Source organism: Trichosurus vulpecula, chromosome 2 (assembly GCF_011100635.1).
Source record: "Trichosurus vulpecula isolate mTriVul1 chromosome 2, mTriVul1.pri, whole genome shotgun sequence".
In the NCBI taxonomy this organism is placed as follows: Eukaryota; Metazoa; Chordata; class Mammalia; order Diprotodontia; family Phalangeridae; genus Trichosurus; species Trichosurus vulpecula.
In genome coordinates, this window is record NC_050574.1 from 54,938,239 (window position 1) to 54,958,626 (window position 20,388).

The 20,388-nt window shown below is 51.0% G+C and overlaps 1 protein-coding gene across 2 annotated transcripts in view; it reads right to left on the reverse strand.

Moving 5' to 3' along the window:
• Positions 1-20,388, reverse strand: part of LOC118839196 (RAP1 GTPase activating protein) — an 85,844-nt gene that overhangs the window by 14,423 nt on the left and 51,033 nt on the right. For both annotated transcript variants that reach the window (XM_036746653.1, XM_036746652.1), the window contains 13 exons: positions 17,179-17,214; positions 16,156-16,203; positions 14,886-14,924; positions 12,013-12,198; positions 7,767-7,870; positions 7,335-7,413; positions 6,681-6,734; positions 5,144-5,227; positions 4,495-4,595; positions 4,027-4,156; positions 2,858-3,013; positions 2,112-2,183; positions 1,364-1,450 (listed from right to left, as the gene is read on the reverse strand). In XM_036746653.1, coding sequence (XP_036602548.1) covers positions 1,364-1,450; positions 2,112-2,183; positions 2,858-3,013; positions 4,027-4,156; positions 4,495-4,595; positions 5,144-5,227; positions 6,681-6,734; positions 7,335-7,413; positions 7,767-7,870; positions 12,013-12,198; positions 14,886-14,924; positions 16,156-16,203; positions 17,179-17,196 — 1,158 coding nt within the window. In that variant the 5' untranslated portion in view covers positions 17,197-17,214. The remainder of the gene's footprint in view (positions 1-1,363; positions 1,451-2,111; positions 2,184-2,857; positions 3,014-4,026; positions 4,157-4,494; positions 4,596-5,143; positions 5,228-6,680; positions 6,735-7,334; positions 7,414-7,766; positions 7,871-12,012; positions 12,199-14,885; positions 14,925-16,155; positions 16,204-17,178; positions 17,215-20,388) is intronic.

Consider the following 20,388-nt stretch of genomic DNA (forward strand, 5'->3'; position numbering starts at 1 on the left):
TGGTGGGGGGGTGAGTACAGAGGGGGAACACACTCTTCCTCTTCAGATAGACTAACGGCATCTCTGGAGCCAACTGGGGGAGCCAGAGTGGGCTTCCTGCTCCCCCTACCCATCCTTACTCCTTGAAGCTTGAGATTCCACACTCAGGACGAGGGACTCCAGAGAACATCTAATCTGACCTGATCATTTTACCTATAAAGAAACAGGCCCAGAGCAGTTAAATAATCTGCCCAAGGTGATTCACTTAAACGGAGGTGGGCTGAGGATTTGAACCCAGATCTTGACTTGACATGTATCATTCTTTTTTCTTTCCTTTGCCCTAGTAAAAAAATGTAAATACTCCTAGGAGAGACACTCGAGTTTGCCAAGCTTTACCAGCCCTTCACAAGCCCTTGGTGCCCACAAATTTATCCAATCTTTTCCAGGATCAGGTTTTAACAGGAAGGCGCAGGGGAGCTAGGCATTCCAAAGCCAGCTCCGGGGAAATCCCTGGAAAATGCACTTTCCTTACATTTTGCACACAGTTGGTGCTTAATAAATGTTCGCTGAGTTGAGATGTCTACTGTCTGGACTGTCCTTCCACAGGGTAGTATAGCAGGAAATGCCTTGGTTTTGGAGTCAGGAGCCCAGTTCTGCCACAAACTGCCGTGTGGTCCTGGGCACATCCCCTTAACTTGCTGAGTCTGGAATTCTTCATCAGAAAGTGAGCGATAAGAACGTGTGGCTCCCAGGGCTAACATGAGGAGGCCCAGATGAGATAAGGGCCTTGTAATTCATATGGTTTTATATTAGCGTAAGTTATTATCATTGGGTCACTCCCCTACTGAAGAACCTGCAATGGCTCCCTTTTGCTGAGAACCACCGTTATTATCCATCCAACCTTGGTTCATATTGCGCTCCTACTTTCTCCCTAGCTAGTCCTCTTGCCGGCTAGCCCCTGACCCCTGGCCCCTTGAGGTCAAGTCTTCCCTTCCCATAGCTTGAACAGGGCTGGGCACACCAGAAGGACTTGGGAAAGAGTTGTGAAGTGATTTGTCATATGATTCATTGCAGGGTGAGAGTGTGGTCTAGGGAGGAGGAGGAAGAGCAGGACCCTGAAAGAAGAGGCTGGGGGCTCCCAAGACAACCTTCACGATCTGGTGGAGGACCAGCCTTGACTTTTCCTGCATATATCAAGCTGTTCTTCTTGCCTGATCTCAAATCCTTTTTGCACCAGGCCTCCCCTCACCTTCCTGACACAAGCCTGTCCCTTCCAGCACACTCAGTCCTGATTCCTTGACCCCCCCCCCCCGTCCCTCCCCCACACGTCCTCCTTTCCTAGCTTAGACTGGGGGCTGGACACTTCTGGAGACAGGCCTCTCACCTCCAGTTTGGCAAACTTTTCTGCCTTGTAGCAGGCGTATTCTGCATTTATCAACTTTGTCAGCAAGAATTCCTGGAATTCGGGGCCCTGTGGACCCCACGGGGCGGGAGGGTGGGAGGGAAAGAGAGAGAGAGAAGAGATTGGTTAGCTGAGCAGAGCATGAGTAAAGTGAGGGGCGGGGGTGGGGGCAATGATGGCGAGAGGGGACCATGTGGGCAGGAAAGAGAACCAGGTACATCAGACTAAATGGAAGGGGAGAGAAGGAGACCCAGAGCCATGAATTCCCAGCCCCAGGATCCTCTCAGGGAGCTTTAGGTGATGCTTCCGTGCTGTTGAAAACCAGCCGCTGCCTCTGCACATGGCCTCTCCCCACCTGGGTCTCTTGAATACAACCCAGGACCTTAGGATCCAGAGTGGGAAGTGATCTCAGGCCCCATCTGAGCCAAGAGCCTCCTTTGACATTTCATGAAGGCCTTGAGACTGGGAGTGATTAGTTCAAGGTTCCCCAGGAATTTAAAAAACACCTCAGAAATCCCCAAGGGCTGGAAGCTCCCACAGCCTTTGGACTCCTCTACCTGCCCCATGGGAATACCAGCAATGACCAAGGAAAGTCACAGGGCCTGGTACAACAGGCAAAGGGACATCGCCCCCCACCCTGCCCCCAACACACACAAAATACAAAAACAACCCAGATGTTTGGGTTGGGGAGGGGAAGGAGAGGAGAAGGGAAAAAGGGTGTCCTCCTCACCTTCCTGAAGACAGCAGGGTCCGGAAGCGGAGGCCCAAAGAAGGGCACATCATCTCTGGCAGTAACAGACACCTGGAGGGGAGAGCAGCCCCTCATTCTAAGCCCCCTCCTTCCATCCCCTCAGGGACCCCCCTGGAACAGGGGCATGAGATTAGCCCAACCAACTGTGATTTAGAGAGGGTGGGGGTAACAGGGATGGTGAAAGGGTTGTACTCCCTGCTCTTCTCATTGGGGCAGGAGGGAACAGGGGTTGAAAGGGGCAGGCTTGGGAGTTGGGAAAACATTATAGGGCAAAAGTATGAGGGAACTGCAGAACCACAGAATGTCAGCTGGGAGAATCCTTAGAACCTTAGAGCTGGGAAGGTCCCTAGAAAACAGGATGTCAGAGCTGGAAGGGATCTTAGAATACTGGATGTCAGAGATGGGAGGGCCCTTAGAACACAGGATTTCAGAGATGGGAGGGCCCTTAGAACACAGAATGTCAGAGCTAGGAGGGACCTTAGAACACACAATGCTAGAACTGAGCTGAGCCTTAGAACACAAGACATCAGAGCTGGGAGGAATCTTAGTGATCCCCTAATCCAATCCTTTCTTTATATAAAATGGAAAAATGAGGCCCGTGACTTACCTAAAGTCACAAAGAAAGTGAGTAGCCAAGCCAGGGCTTGGACCCCAGTCTCATCTGTTCCCTGCCCTAACCCAGGACTGTAAGCAGAGGCCCTGGGTCCCTCATGGAGCCCCCTCACCTTGTAAAGGGGCCCATCGGGGCCAGCATCCTCTGCCTGCACCACCACATAGGCGTGTAGAAAGTTGGAAGCAATCATGTCAGGCACAAAGGGCGTGTTCTCATCCTGGAAGACCACAGCCACGATGTCATTCCCGATGTGCCGTTTCCTCTGTAACTGAGCACAGGGCCCCCATGGCCCCTGAGTTGGGAGCCTTGGGGAGCAAAGAGAGGGACCCTCCTGCAGCTCCAGGCTCTAGGGCTTTGCGAGAGGGAAGTCATTCTCTAGCATTTAGGGAATCACGGCCATAGCTGGGCATGGGAGGTAAATGGGGGTGGGGGTGGGGAAGGGATTTGATGCTAGAGCTCCAGAGAATGAGAGTGAGATGGGAAGCACAGGGGACAAATTTCTTCCCTGAGAACTTTGATTTTCTCAAGAAACTGGAAGAGATGAAAAAATCTTTCCCTCTAAATTTTTTTCCTTGTTCTTTTTGTGTTTCAACATATCCCACACATGATCACTTTATGAACAAACTCATAATAATACTTAAATACATATAATACTAATGTACAAAGGAGCTGTGATTATGTAATCACGGGAACTCCCAGTATGAGAACTCTCCCCATCTAACCTAATTTGTAAGGGTCAGAGGTGAGATTTGAACCCAGATTTTCCTGACTCTGAGCCCATTTCACTATGGATGTGCCGATAGTCACACCACTAATAAGTGGTAGGTCAAGAACACAGATCTTCTGATTCTAGGTACAAAGTTCTTTCCTTTGAACTCTGTTCCCAGAAACTAGATCATAAAATCGCAGAACATCAGAACTGGGAGGAACCTCAGAACATAGAATGCCAGAATGATAGAACAAAAAATGTCAGAGTTGGGAGGGCGCTTTGAATGGAGATTTAGGCCCAACAATCCAACAACAAACCCTCTCAATGCACAGATGAAGAAATCAAGACGATGAGGTGGTTGGCTGATAAGCTTATACAGTGAGTTATATAACATTATTTTCAGTTTCTAGACCAACAGGATGACTTTCCGTCTATGCGATTTAAAAAAAGAAATAGTGCCCACTCTAGTTTTTTTCCTGCAAACAGGCTTGTCCTGATTTTAAATGCCTAGAAATATGACATCTGTCCATAGAGGGTCTGGAGGAGGCTGAGGGCTAAGGGCCATGTTTTACCTGCTGGGCATCCCCCTCTGTGTAGGGCAGTTTGGTGGACACGTGGAACATAATCTCCTTGTTTCGAAAGTTGCAGTAGACCGACTCTGTCCCCGTCTGCCCGTGAGTCACATCCAGGCCACCCCGGAACCTGCCATCCGGAGACACCACCCCACTGGCTTAGCTGTGCGTGTTCTCCACAGCGAGGCTGGCTCCCTCAGAACCCCACCGAGGCCAAAGTGGGGGGGATCTACTCCCTGAAGACCCCCCTCCCATTCCTGAAGAATGATCCTTTCACTCCTCCCCCTCCCCCTATCCAAATCCACCCCCCTACCATTGTCTTTCCCCAAGAATCATAGAATGTTGGAGCCAGAAGGGATATTAGAGATGGGCTGGTCTGATCTGTTCATTTTAGAGATGGGGAGACAGAGGGAAGTTACTCACCAAAGGTCACACAGTGAGTTAAGAGACAGAGCCAGGACGACTCACCCCTTAAAGTCCTGCAGCTTGACCTTCTGACCCAAGAATTCTAGGAACTCCACGAAAGCAGGGCTCTCCTCGTTGGTGCTAAACAACTCCTCCTCAGAGGTCTGCAGATACATGGGGCTGGGGTTGCAGGGCCAGCCAACTGCAGGCAGCATCCCTCTTTCTTCCCTCCCACCTCCCTCAGCCCTCCTCCCTCCACCCAGAACACACCACAGGCCAGCATTCCCCAAGGTCTGAGAAGCTGGGCTGGGTAAGCCTGAAGGTCTCTGGGTCACCCCCACAACCCAACAGGGAGTTCCATGGAACCCCTAGAGAAATAAGGAGGCAGCCATTTACCAGAGCAGGAGCATGGGCTGGGAGTTGGGAGGCCTAGAGTCTAGTCCCAGCTCTCCCAATGACTCTCTGTGTGACCTTGGGCAAGTCATTAGCTTCATCTATAAAATAAGGGGGTGGGGGCGGGCTGGACTAGATGGTGTCTAAGGTCCTTTCTGGCTCTCATAGTCTATGATCTAAGGTGGGAGGCAATGGGACGGACCCAGCAGCTGGAGAATCCTGGAGTCTCTGGGTTGGTCACCTGCCCTGGGGGGTGGTGAGGGCAGGTCCCCCCAGGTATTGGCGGGAGGTTGATTCAGCAAAGTCCAGGGAGCCCCACCTGCCCGAGTTTCTGGTAAATGACCCCAAACTTGAAGTTATTGCTGATGACGTGTTCATCGAAGGTGACAATGAGGCGGGAGGCCTGGGAAAAGCAGACAGTCAGTGTGTGTTCTCCAAGAGAGAGATCTTCCTACCTGACACACAGGCCATGGTCATCCCTACCTCTTACCCTCTGTTCAGGCCACTCTCTCCTCCCTGAAACACCCTCCATGTCCCCCTCTTCCTGGTCAAAATCTTTGGCTCCGCTTCACTCACTCCTCCAGGAAGTCTTCCCTGGCCACTCTCAGAATGCCAGAGTTGGAGACCTCCCGGGAGAGCTAGGCCCTTCTATCCCTAAGCAGGAATCTCCTCTACTATATCTCCAGCAATGGATCATCCTGCTTCTACCCTGGAGGAAGATCTCCAGAGGGGAAACTTCTACATCTAGGGGCTGGTCACTCGACTTTAGGACAGCTTCAAGTGGGGAGAAATTTCTCCTTACGTGGAGTCAAAATCTTCCTCTTGGCAACTATCTCCCTTTTCCTGTGTTGTAACTGTTAGTTCTGCCCTCTGAGCACCCTGTGCATCCACATCTCTCTTCATTCTCTCTTCTCAGAGCTCCAACAGCACCTGAAGTCTGTACTGTATGCTTTTACCATTCAAGTGTCTTGCCTAGTACCTACTGCTCTTATGTCTCACCACATAGGCTGTCAATCCCCTGAAGAAAGGAAATATGTCCTTTCCTTTCTTTTTCTGTTCTATGTTCTAAAGTCCCTTCCAGCTACAACATTCTTTTCTAGAATCGCTTCTCTGTTCTAAGGTTCTTTCCAGCTCCTACATTCTATTCTAGAGTCCTTTCTAGCTCTGACATTCTCTATTCTATGGTCCCTCCCAGCTCTGACATGCTGTGCACTAGCTCTGACATTCTGCGTTCTGGGTTTCTCCCAGCTATAACATTCCATGTTCTAAGGTCCCTCCCAGCTCTGACATCCTGCTTTCTAAGATCCCTCCCAGCTCTGACATTCTCTGTTCTAATGGCCCTTCCAGCTCTGACGTTCTCTGTTCTAAGATCCTTCCAGCTCTGACATTTCATTTCTAGAGTGTGCATTTACAGGAGAGGCTTTCTTTCTGGGCCTACCCCTAGGCACAAAATCAGAGGCATCTTTTTTCCCTCAGATAGAACTTTGGAGTTCTCTTAGACAGAGAACCTCCTGTGATGCTCGAGCTTACTAAGCTGGTGAGAGGCCTTGTTAGCAGTTAGAGGCAAATGTCCAGAGCATTTCTTTGCCCTACCAACCCCACCCTCCCCCATAAATCCACTCTAGGCTGACAAGCCTGATGTCAGGGCTCTGGGGTCACTCAGTCCTGTCTTATCACTATCTTCCTCACCCAATCTTGGGAATCCCAGGAAGCTATTATCGCAGAGGAGGCTAGGGTTTCAGGGACATGTTTCCCAATACTCAGAGAGTGGAGGGGCCTCTCCTGCCCCCAGCATATCAGACAACTCAGCTCCCACTCCCCGGCAATGAGGACTCGACCCAAAACATCAGGCCTACCTTGGGGTAAAGCACTGGGTAGAATCGATCCACATTCACGTCTTCACACACCAGCTGCGAGGAGAAGATAAGGGAGGCCCTGTGGGGCTGGACCCTGAGAGGATGAGGCCAGGGGGACTGAGGGGGCTGGGCAGGGTACGGGGCCCTCCTGTTATATGAGATGAGCTGGCTCAGCACGCAAGAGAGAATTCAAGTTTGGACAGCGGTGGCCAAGACTAGCCGGTGCTGAGAACAAAGGCTGACCCAAGAACATCCCTTAACCAGGGCTAGAGACAAGTTTGGAAGAACGTGTGAAATCCAGGGCCTGAACAGAGCAGCTATAGGGGTTGACACGGAGTGGGTGCAAACATAGAGATGGGGGCTCAGGTGGATACGTGAGAAGGTATAGCCATGAGTGGAGTATGTGAAAGCATGCCAATGTGTGTGCCTGCATGTAAGAACATGAGGTGGGGGAGATCATGTGGGTTTAGAATGTCTGAACACACAGAAACATCAGGAACATGGAGACTGGGAAATGGCCATGTTCAAGCACATCTCCAGGGGGGTTAAACATGGAGGGAAATGGGCAGGAGGGGCAGGGGCCTCCCCAGCCTAGTCCACCCAGGACCAGAGTCTGCAGTAGCCCCAGAGGGTCGGGACGCAGGGAGGTCAAACCTTTGCCATCTGGACTACGTTGGGGAATTCTGTGAGGCAGGAGATGGGGATGACGTCATGGTAGGTCCTACACTTCGTCCTGGGGGAGAAAACAGGGCAGAGTGAAGGAAAAGAGGGAGTTGGGAGGTCAGGCCTGGCCTAGTTGGTGGGAAGGGGGGCCCAGAGAGGGAAAGAAAGAACAGACTGAGTGGAACATGGTATGGATAGAACACTAGCTTGAGAGTCCCAAGGCCTGCATTTGAATCCCATCATGCAATAACCTCTCTGTGCAACTTTGACATTTCCCTTTGGGATGCCTCTGTTTCCCCTTCTGTAAAATGAATGAGTGGGGCTCCTGATTTCTCAGGTCCAGGTCTAATATTTCCTGACTCCCCAGCCTAGCAGGGCCCCCACCACCATCCCAGGCCTCATCATCCTGGGCCCCTAGCTCACCTGAGCAGCAACCGGAGGTGTTCTTGATCCCCAATTACATCGTACTTGAGTGAGAACACCAGATGGCCCAGGGCAGTGTCCAGGGCATAGTAGTTGAAATGTTCCTGGGAAATGGATGGAGGGAGGGAGACTCAGTGGTGCAAAGAGAGAATCAGTTCAAAAACCTCCCTGTCTGCATCTGCTCCACTTCTGCCTAGGATTGCCGAGCTAGAAAACACTCCAGAGGTCATCTGACCCACACCACAGCACTCCCAACAAGCAGCCATCCAGCCGCCCCTCGAAGACCTCCAGTGACGGGAAGCTCACTACCTCTTGAAGCCTCTCATTCCCTATGGGGTCAAAGCATCCCACGACTCTAGATTTAAAGCTGGAAGGAACCTCAGAGGCTACTTTTCCTCCCCCTCCATTCACAAATGAGGCCCAGAGAGGGTCCTATCTTTTCTGAGGTCACCCAGGTAGTCTGCTCAGTCAATCCACATGTATTTATTTAATGCTTCTATGTGCTAGGCCATGGTGAAACAAAAGCCAACGTGAAAAATCCCTGCCCTCAAGGGGCTTACTCCCTATCAGAAGAGACCATACGTTAACTGCCAAATTTGTCCTGAATCTCTCTTGTTTGTGCCTGGTTGTTTACATGCTGTCTCCTCTATTAGACCACTCATATCTGACTCTCTGTGACTCTATTTAGGGTTTTCTTGGCAAAGATACTGGAATGGTTTGTAATTTCCTTCTCCAGACTGTTTTACAGATGAGGAAACTGAGGCAAACAGGGTGAAGTGACCAGCCCAGGGTCACACAGCTAATCTAAGGCCACACTTGAACTCAGGTCCTCCTGATTCCAGGGCCGGTGCTCTATCCACTGTGCCACCCACCTGCCTCCCACACTAATTTATAATGTGAGAGCTAGGAGAGCCTTTTGGGTTCTTTTAGTCTAAGCTCTACCTCATTTCACCTGAGGGCCAGGGAAGCATGTGGCTTCTTTGGAATCACAGATTTAGAGCCAGAACAGAATTCAGTCCCCTCATTTTACAGGCGATAGAGCTGAGGTTTGGTGCAGTTAAGTGACTTTGGCGGCAGAGCCAGGGGCCTAGGCCCGCCAGTGCCAAATCCAGCCTGACTCCAAAGCCAGGAATTTTCTCTCTCTGCCCCCATAGTTTCAGGGTACCTACAGAGCACCAATGGAAGGCATCGCTGGGCTGAATAATGAATCATCCCCTAATTGTTTTCTGTGTGTCTCGTCACTGTGACTAGTTGGCTGGGTCCTTCCCTGTGGGCAGGGACAGAGCTGGGCACATAGTAGGCTCGAAGGCAAGTCTTGGAGTTTGCCGATGAACCTGTTACTCTCAGGCCCCCAAAGCCCAGCCCAGCGAGGTGCGGCCCTAGAGGATGACTTAGAGGAAATGAAACACGTCCCAAACAAACAGAGGCCTCTGGAGCCAATGCCTGGCCTCCCAAGAAGGAGGGAGATGCTCTCGGGGCAGGCAGAAGGTTCCTAGGAGAGGCAGGGCCATTCATTGGGAATGGATGGATGGGTGGTGTGGATTGGAGTGGATAAGGGCGCTCACCCTCCATCCCAGGAAGGCAGGGATCTGGGAGGGGAAGCCCTGGGCTCCACAAGCCTCTGATCCCGCCCAGCCCAGCCCAGCCCAGCAAGTGCAGCCGGCTCCCCTGGCCAACGCCCACCCCAGGAATCGGTCCGGAAGTGAGTTCCTGTTTAAACACGAACCTATCTCTAGGCATGGGGCAGGGGAGTGTCCTAGGATGACAGGATTTAATCTGGAAGGAACCTTAGAGGTCATTCTAGTCCAGTCCACTCATCTCAGAGGCAGAAACTGAGGCACAGAAAACTTAAATCACTTGCTGCCTATGGCCACAAAGGGAACACCAGCAGAGAGAGTATTTCAATAAAGGCCATCTGATTCCAAATCCAGTGCTCTGGAGGGATAAGGGTGCTTCCCCCTGCCCCCTCCCTCCCTCACCTGACACCCCCGTCTCCCTTCCTCCCCACCTCCTGCCACCACAAGGTTCTGGGGAGGTCCTGACTGTTCTAAGGGGAAGGGCACTTTGCCCAAAGGCCAGGCCTTTTCAGGGAATGAGCTCAAGCACCTAAGCTGAGGCTACCCCCTTCCCTCCCTGGATCTGCAGTGGGTCACGTTCCAGGTTGGAGGTGAGGGGAAGCCAACAGAAGGAGGTAGTGGGGTGGGCGGGCTCAGAATCTCGTGATGTTGGCTCACCTGCTGCCTTGGCATCAACACCAGAGAGCCCAAGGTCATCCTGTCCTCCCTCTCCCCCAACCCCCACCACCTCCACACTTCTACTCTGTGGTATCTATGGTGTCTGTGTAATTCTCATATCCCTCCACCCAGGGTGAGGACATGGCTCCTGATCTCACCCCATCCCACTCCCCTGGGTAGGGTCTCCTCCAGAATATCAAAAGCCTGGAAGATTCTCCTCTTCCTCTACTCATCTGAATATTATCCTTCCTTTGAAGGCAAGCTTAAGACCTGCCTAGAAGAGACTCTTGGAATGTGAAATGTAAAATGTCAACAATCCAAGTTTGAAGCAGCCTTAGAACACAGGATGTCAGAGCTGGGAGGGGCCTTAGAACACAGGATGTCAGAGCTGGGAGGGGCCTGAGAACACAGGATGTCAGAGCTGAGAAGGGCCTTAGAACACAGGATGTCAGAGCTGGGAGGGGCCTTAGAACACAGGATGTCAGAGCTGGGAGGGCCTTAGAACACAGGATGTCAGAGCTGGGAGGGGCCTGAGAACACAGGATGTCAGAGCTGGGAGGGGCCTGAGAACACAGGATGTCAGAGCTGGGAGGGGCCTGAGAACACAGGATGTCAGAGCTGGGAGGGGCCTGAGAACACAGGATGTCAGAGCTGGGAGGGGCCTGAGAACACAGGATGTCAGAGCTGGGAGGGGCCTTAGAACACAGGATGTCAGAGCTGGGAGGAGCCTTAGAACACAGGATGTCAGAGCTGGGAAGGGCCTTAGAACACAGGATGTCAGAGCTTGGAGGGCCCTTAGAACACAGGATGTCAGAGCTGGGAGGGGTCTGAGAACACAGGATGTCAGAGCTGGGAGGGGCCTGAGAACACAGGATGTCAGAGCTGGGAAGGGCCTTAGAACACAGGATGTCAGAGCTGGGAGGGGCCTTAGAACACAGGATGTCAGAGCTGGGAGGGGCCTTGGAACATGGAATATCAGAGCTGAGAAGGCCCTTAGAACAGGGAATGTCAGAGCTGGGAAGGCCCTTAGAATACACAGTGTCAGAGCTGGGAGAAAACCTGTAATGCTGAATGTCAGAGCCAGAGGGGATTTTAGAGATGCCAAGTCTTATCCCTTCCTTTTACAACTGAGGCCTTGTTTGATGAAGTGATTTGCTTCAGGCCACCCAGTTCAGAAGGTCAGAGCCGAGACTTGAATCCAGTTCTTTGGACTCCATCTCCCAGTGGTGGTCTCTTGAAAGTCCTTCCTGGGCCCCAAGGGTTTCCATCCCTTGAGGCATCCATTTTTGGATGTGTAAATTATTTGGAGTACTCTTTTTGACCTCTTCCTCTTTGCACCTTCGCCCTCTGCCCTGGTTCTGCCCTCTGAGGCCAAGTAGAAGGAATATAATTCCTGAAGACCGCCAATGTGTCTCCCCTTCCCCCAGCCTGCCCAGGTCACTTCCAGGCTAAACAACCTCAGTTCTCCTTCCCTGGGATGCTCTCTGCCTCTCAGCTCCAACCCTGTCCATTCATGACCTGTGTGGCCTTAGACAAGTCACCTCCTAACCCTGGGCCTCATCTGTGATGTCAGCGAGCTAAACTAAATGGACTCTAACGTCCCTTCCAGCTCTAAGCGTCTGCCCGCAGCAGAGCATGCTATGCCCCTCTTCAGGGCAGCATGTGCTTTCTTGGCCACCAGATCACACTGTTGACTCATTTTCAGCTCACCAAGACCCCCTCCCAAGGAAGCCACAATCTGAATGGGCCTGGAAGGCAATTCAATGATGACACCCCACCCCATGCCCTCCAGAGCCTTTCCTGTCCTGAGTAAGCCATCTCTGAGTTCCAGGCCCTCCTGTTGCCCAAGGGGAGCAACACCAGGGCACCTCACGGGGCGACACCCTAGAAGGTCAAGGTCACGCCCCAACCTTGGCAGCTGGTCCTGCCATCCCGGTCGAGCTGCTGCCTCTCAGTTAAATGGCCTGATAGGAAGGCCAGCTCACAGGTAGCCCTGAGGCCACCCTGCTCACCTTGCCTAAGAAATACTTCCGGTAGAGCCGGGCTGTGTGGTTGCACTCCAGCTTCACTTTGGACGTGGGGGACTGGAGTTGTTCCGTCTCGGGGATGCTGCTGACCTCATGATTGGTGCCTTCGATCCAATAACCCCCAAACTGAGGCAGCAGAATGAGGGGGAAGGGCCCTTCTCGCCCCAGGACCTGAAAGAGGAGGTGAGGTCAGAGTCAGCATCACACCAAAAGCCCGTCTGCATGCAGCACCAATCCTGGCAGCCAACGACGCATATGGCTCTGAATTTGGAGTCAGGAGAGGCTTGGGTTCAAATCCTAATCCATATACTTACAAGCTGTGTGAGCTTGGGCTGAGCTCTGGTTTCTCTGTCTCCCAGAGCTCTTGTGAGGGCTTTGTAGACCTTGAGGAGCTAAGGACAGGTCTACTCTTACCATCATTAATTACTGGGGTAATACAACTCCTGCTTCTAGAGAGCTTCAAGATTTACAAAGCGCTTTCCTGGCAACAACCCCATGAATTTTAGTATTAATTATTTATTATTTAATTAGTATTATCTTTATTTTAGAGATGAACAAACCACAGTTCAGAAAGAAGTGATTTATTTAGTCATTAAGCTAGGTTTCAACTCAGGGCTTCTCACTAAGTAATACTGATTCTTTCTCCTATACTGGGCTTCCTTTCAACTTAGGTCTGTTTCCATGGATTGCCCAGCCCCTCCAAGGGCTGTTCATGGTATCACCCACAATTCCCCTGGGGCTGAAACCACCCGTCAAAAAAAAAACAGAAGGGAAATCAAGAATTCCTTTTCAGAGGCTTTCGGGGCAACACACCCCAGGCGTAGGACCAGAGAAGTCTTGCCTATCCCCTTCTCTGCATCCAAGGTCAGTCCCCAAAGGTGCCCCTACAGGGGGCAGAGATGCCACAGTGGGAGGCCTCCAGAGCGACCAGTAAGATGGCTAATTTCTGGGAAGCCCTGGGAGCCCCTGATCTTTCTCTCTCTTAAAGGCCTGTTGCCACCTTTGCTAATCTTTTATCCATAATATACACACTAACCGTGGGTGCCCCCCAAAGTTCTATCCCAGGCCTTCTCTCTTCTTTCTCTATACTACCTGTCTTGGTGCTCTCATCCACTCCCATAGGTTCAGGTCTCATCACCATGAAGATGACTCCCAGATCTATTTATCCAGCCCTGACCTCCAGATTCACATCTCCAGCTGCCTCTTGTCCATCTCCCATTGGATGCCCCCCAAACATCCTAAACTCAACATGTCCAAAACTGAACTCAGAAATCCATCTTCCCCAAAGCCTCCCCTTCTAGTGCAGAGGGTGCCCCCATCCTCCCAGTCACCTAGGCTCAAAACCTCCATTTCATTCAAAATTCTTCCCCTCTCCCACATGCCTCACAGACAATCTGCTCTGAAATCTTCACAAAGTCTCTCCTATGCTTCCCCCTCACAGTACCCCTGCTGTAGCTCAGGATCTCACCACCACTCATCAGATCTATTGAATGAGCCTGGTAAGTGATCTCCCCACCCCGACCAAGGCTCTCCCTGCCCCAATCTATCCCCCATACAGGCGCCGAAAGGATTTTTCAAAAGTGTAGGTCTGGTCACGTCACCCTCCCTCCTCATTAAATTCCAGTGGCTCCCTAGTTCCTCCAGGATTGAATATAAATTCTTCTATATGGCAATTTAAAAAAATCTTCAAAACATGGCCCCTTCTCACCTTTCCTGACTTGTTATACTTTACTCCCCTCCATGTACCCTATGATCCAGTTACACTGGCCTCCTTGCCTTCCTTCAAACATGTCCCTCCATATCCCACCTCTACACTTTTGCCTCCCATGCCTAGAATGACCTGCCTCAGCTTCCCTGACTTTCTTCAAGACTCATCTCAAACTTTGCTTTCTGTAGGAGGCCTTTCCCAGCTCCCCCCATTCCCTGTGCCCCTTGCTGCTATTGCCCCCCCCACCTTACCTCTGCCCTTTATGTATTCTATATGGATTTAGTTATTTCTACAGTTCCTTTATTAGACTGTAAGCTCCCTAAGGGCAAGGACAACTTAACTGTTTTCTCTGTATCCCCAATTCTTGCCTAGTACATAGTAAATGCTTGCTGCCTGATTAGAACTGGTTCAACTGTTGTGTGCTTTCCATGGGTCATCCAACCCCTCCAAGGCCTTAGGAGCCTGTGACTCCTCCCCCCAAAACCCTGGGGTTTTCCACATGGAAATTTCCTTCTCCTACCTCCAGCACAGGCTGTCCCCTATGCCTAGAATGCACATTCTCCTCTCCTCCACCTCTTAGAATATCTAGGTGGTGATCCAGAACCAGTGTTTCTTAGAACTTCTAGCCATGTCCTATATGAGAACTTTCCTGATTTCCAACCCCCTTCCCCAGGCACACAATATTCATCTGTATACTTATTGTCACTGCCCTTCCAGGAGAGTGGAAGTGCCTTGAGGGCAGGTACTGTTTCATTTTCTTTGTGCTCATCAACCAACACAAAGCCTGGCCCAAAGTATCTTCAGAATCATACAGAATCAACACTTGTTAAATGAACAAAAGCCAAGCCTGCCTGCCAAAACCCAACAGGAAGGGGGAGATAAGGGTGATCAGGGAGACCACAAAATTTTGGTTTGTGGCTCCAGAGTTTGGGGTATGGCCCAGGTGTCCACTGATTCCCTGTTAAGACTGCCAGGGACTCTTAGCTGGGGTGGTCTGCTCTCCCAAGGGAGGGAGAGATTCTGAGGGGGGCAGCTAAGAGCTGCCAGGGACTCAGCTAGGGTGGTCTGCTCTACCGGGGCGGGGGGGAGATCATGAAGGGTGGTTGGGGGACACCCCTGGGGAGAGGGGAGAGTAGCTGTCTTGGATTACCTCATGGACACTGGGATATGGGATATAATCCTCTTCTGTCTGCAAAACACAAACAAGCCAGAAGTGAATTAGACTTACTAGCCCCAAGCCTACCATTTTTCATGGCCCAAGTTATCTGCTGAAACATCTTACGATCATTTGATTCACCCATCCAGCTTTTTGGGATAGACTCAGTACTGACAAGGAGAAAGACAGGTAGAGGGGAAGGCAGAGGGCAAGAAGTGTCCTGCTATCTCCCCTTTTACAGGCCCAGAGAGAGGCAGGGATTAGCCCAAGGGCACAGAGGCAGGGGAAAGTAGGGCCACCCTTAGATGCCCAGGAAGAGTTACATGGGGTGGAAGGGACGGTCACAAAGTCAGTGCCCTGGGAGTCTGACCCCACTTCCTTTCTATAGCTCTGCAGAGCCACAGCCCAGGGCCCAGGCTGACCATACTCCTTCCCACAGATGAAGGATGGCAAAGCCTGGCACGTCCCTGGAGTCACGTAGGACAGGACACTGGGTCAGAGACCTCAATGTTGGGATCAGTTTCTTATACCTCAGTGAACAGGGAGGTGGGTTTGGGTGGGCTATCATCCCCCAGGGAGTCTTCCCAGTTGGGACTGACTTCCTTAGAGCAGGAGCTCTAAGGGTGACCTTGGCTCTGGGAGACCTGGATTCAAGTGTCTCCACAGTCAGTAAGTATGATCGCATATGGAAATCCAGGTCCAAAGGGTAGAAGAAATGTTTCCTGGCGGGGAATGAAGTAGTGTTGTCAGAAACAAAGGGAGATGGGATTCTTGAGGTTTAGGAGGGCCCTTAGAACACAGGATGTCAGGGCTAGGAGAGTCTTTAGAACACACGATGTCAGGGCTGGAAGGGCCCTTAGAATGCAGGATGTCAGAGCTGGGAGGAATTTGAGAACATGGAGAGTCAGCCCTCATCCCCTAAGCTGCCCTCTTGACTACCAATGCTCTTAGAACAGAATTAGAAGCCGGCTGATAAACACTGTCCACACACTCGCAGGAGCACATCCCTCCCTCTCTCACCTCCTTGGAAATCTATCTCTCCACCCCCATTCCCTATTGCCCAAAGAAGCCCCCAAGTACCATACAACTGCATAGAGGGTCAATAGCCTGGTGAGAGGGGCAAGAGGGTGGTAGTGATGGGGGTGGTGAAGAATCACTTTTGAGGTCAGGACTCTGAGATTCAGGGAAGCATCTGCCTGGGATAAGAACAGCCCAGTGCTCCTCCCCCCACTTCAACATCTACCCAAAGAGGGCTAGGACTTACTTTGAGAGGCGGTGGGAAGGAGCATCTTTGTTCATCCATCCTGCTTCCCTGCAAAGATAAGTTAGCAGTCATGACCCTGGCAGTCTTTCTAGATAGAGACCTCTCAACTCCTTCCAATAGGGCATCTGGGAACATATGTCTGTGAATAGACCTATGTACTGTAAAAGCTAGAAGGTCCCTTAGAACACAGAGTGTCAGAGCTGGGAGGGCCCTTAGAACACAGCATGTCAGAGCTGGGAGGGAATTCTCTCATGCTATTTAGCAAAAACTAAGGCCCAGACAGAGGATCACATAGCCCATAGCCACACTGCCTACTGGTGGCAATCCTGTGCCTAGAACCCAGTCTAATACCCTCTCACTACACCACAACACAAAAGGAATAGAGTTCTTCTTGGTGCCCTCCAAGGGAAGGAGTAGGAAGTTGCAGGGTGCTAGATTTGGGTTCCTTCAAAGACAGAACAATGGACCAATGAAAGTTCTGCAGAAATGGGCCAGGCTGCTTTCACAGGCAGTGAGCTCTCTGTTACAGGGAGTACTGAGCCAGAGGCTGGATGCCCATTCATTAGGGTTCTCATAGAAGGGATGCATGCTTCAGTTACAAGTTCAGCTGGATAGACTCTAAGGTCCCTTCCCACTCAGCAATGCTCTCATTCCATGGGGGGGTCCAGGTGGAAGGGACCCTGGCTGGACGAGACCTTGGCCTAGGGATGGCAAGAGATGGCCCTAAGCCCCAAAGTCAAAGGCAATGCTGAGCTGGAGAGAAGGACCCCAAAGGCACAAGGACCATCAGGATGGAGATGGAAATCAGGGAATTGGGACCTGGAACCCACCAGATTGACATAGGCTCTGTTCTGTGCTAGGACATGACCCACTGCCCCTGCAATAGGGGGACGCTGCTGCCTCCCACAAGCAGGACATGAGGAGGCCCTGGTGATCTAGGCTGAGAACAGTAGCAGCACAGGATGTCTAGGACCCCACCCCTCCAGAGTTCCCCAGCATGGATCCAAAAGGCTGGTCACTCACCTGCATCTTCTCAATCATCTCAAACAAGTCTGAGTTCTGCAACAGAGAAAACAGGAGGAAGAGCAGGGTCAGGTCATAGAATCAGAGGTTCCCAGATCTAGAACTGGCCAAGATCACAGAGGCCACCTGATCCAAACCCTCACTTTACACATGAGGCCCAAGGAGACAATGATTTGTCCAAGGTATCATAGGAAGTAAATGTAAAGACTGAGTTGGAGCCCAGGTCCTCTGTGTCCAGATACAATGCTTTTTCCCCTATGGTACAAAGTCAAGCTTGCACAGCTTGGTCTGTGACCCTCTGGACCCTTCAAGTGCCTCCCCCATCCAGTGACACCAGCCACAATGGCTGCCCGAGGCCCCAAGATGCCATGTTGGATGAGCTACGCCTCTCATCAGGACTTCTCTGCCCATATCCTATAGCTGGAGAGGGTACAAAGAGCCAAGGGCCCAGGTCTTCTGTGTGCCAGCTTTGGAGTTGACTGAATCACAGAATTAAACGGTTTAGGGCCCTCCCAGCTCTGACATTCTTGGTTCTAAGGTTCTAAGGTCCCTCTAGTTCTGACATTCTCGGTTCTAAGGGCCCTCTCAGTTCTGACATTCTGTGTTTTAAGATCCCTCCAGCTCTGACATTCTAAGTTCTAAGATCTGTTCTGTATTCTGGGTTCCAAGTTTTCTTAATGAAGAGGAAATTGAGACTTAGAGAAATTATGTGCCTGGCATAAGGCCACATGGAGATTAGTAGCGGATCTGGAAAGTGACCCCATATTCTCTGATTCCAAATCTAATCCGCTTTCCTACCACACCTCAAAGAATCTCAGAGTTGGGAGGGACTTCATAATCTCCCTAGTCCAAATGCCTCATTTTCCAGAGGAGATCAGACACAGACATAGGTCTTCTAACTCCGGAGCCTAGTTACACCTAGTCTCTCGCCCACTGGGACCAGGCCACCAAGCCTAAGCCCTCTTCTAGCAAGGGTAGGTGGGCTTTCATCATCTCCTCACCTCTCTTGGGGTTGACCTCCCTGTCTATCACTTTTATTCTATCCTTCTCAGTCCAAAATTAGGAGGAGAGACCCTACACTAAATGAATCCCCCTGTTTAAGGAGCCAGGGCCACATCCCCTCCATTCTAGTCCAGGCCTAGCCCAACGAGAGTTCCCTAAATTTCCCAACCTCCCTTCCCTTCCCAGAAGGTCTATGCTGAGAGGGCCAAACCCTGGTCCCAGACTTCATTCTAGTTGTTAATGATAAAACAGCACAGAAAAATGGATTTGGACTCAGAACACATGGGTTTGAATCCTAAGTCTAGCCCCTTATTAACTAGGCAACTTTTGAGTGGCCCCTTCCTCTCATTGGACCTCGACTTATCTGTAAAATGAAGTATTCTTTAAAGGCTCTTCCTTCTCTTAAATCTTATGATGGGGAGACAGCAGCCACTAGAGACCATACCCTGCGCACACCCAGGGCAGTGCCAAGCTGCTTTCAGAAGGAGGCTGAGAGTGGGCCAGACCTAGCATGTGGACACAGAAGAGGGATAGGAAGGCCCTAATTTCATCCCCAAAGGGTTTTTGGCCCAATCTAGGGAATCATGGGGACAAACCCCAGGGGCCCCTGGTGACCGTGGCCACAGTTCTGCTAGAAAGGGCCCAATCTCCAAATGAATCCTGGGACCTCAGGGCAAGTGATGGGAACACAGCAAAGTCTCTTATGAGAGCGACCCTCCCTGAGTTTCTCTATGCAGAGAGAAGATGCTGAGGTTGACCACACCCAGCATCAATACCTGCTCTAGGTATCTCTTCCCTTTTCTCTCCTCTCCCCTCCCCTCCCCTTCCCTCCCCCCCTCTTTCTCTCCCTCTCTCCCCCTCTCCATCCCTCTCCCTCCCTCTCTTCCTCTCTCTCCCTCTCTTCCTCTCTCTCCTCCCTCTCACACACATATTTTTTTCTTTCTCTCTCACATACACGCTTGCTCTCTTTCACACACATTTTTGTTTTTCTCTCCCATATACACTTTCTCTCTTTCACACAGACACACCCTCTCTTTCTCCTCTCTCTCTCTCTCCCTTCCTCTCTCTCTCTCTTACACACACACACACACTACATTATAATCAAACCCTCCTTTCTCTGTTGCCCCCATCTCCCCTGAACCCCACCCTGATGAAAGCTATAGTCACATACATGTGGCATTAAGCTCTGCCACTTCCAGGCTGGGGTTTCAAGTTTGCCAGTTCCTGCCCCTACAGTGCCAATACTGAGCATAGTGAGGTTTCCTGAAGGGAAGGCAGTTCCAGCTGGCAGGGCCAGGAGAGCTTTCCAAGTTTTCCCAGACAAGTGCCCTAATCCTCTGCCAATGCCCAGCCACTGGCCCTGTGCTCCGTACTCCTTGGTGGAAGGATAGCACATCTATACATGTACTTACACCCCAGCACAGAGACACATTGACACATGCAAGAATATACTGACACACAGAGAAACATGTTTATGTACACACAGAAAAGGGCATGCTACACTCACACACCTACCATTCCCCTGTCTAAACTCTACATACATCAGTGCATACACCGAGACAGTACAAAATCTAGACACGACTGAACAGGAGTTTCTCCTTGGGGAAAAGATTTGGGGGCAGGAGGAGGAAGCCCATGAATGTACAGCCCTGCTCCTAATTATGGCATCAGAAACAAATGCCCCCTCCACATACAACTGATCACACAACACACACCAAGCCTTGCATGTAATATCGTAAAGGAGTCAGAAACACAATCACACAAATAACAATTCCCATGTCTCCAGTTCTTTTAGGGGTACAAACAATATCCTCACAATAATCCTGGAGAGCTGGGAGGGCAGTAACACAACCTAGGGCCAACCAGTTGGGGGTCACAAAAGCAACAGGACAGATGGTCACACATCCTGTCAGAGTGTGCAGGGCCAAGGCCACAATGCCCAGGAGTGTAAAGGGCTTCAGGTTGCAATGCAAGAGACTTGGGCCCAAACCTGGGCTCTGTCTCCACCTACTATGTGAACTGAGGAACCACTTTCAGAGTTTGCACCTTAGGGGTCCAAGGAGATAACCTTGAAGATCCTTCCCACTTTTTACATACTATGTTCTTAGGGCCCTCCTAGCTCTGACATTTTATGGCTCTATGAGTCTATTCAGTTCAATTTACAGTAACAGCTTCTAACACACATACAGCAGGCTCATAGTCACGCCA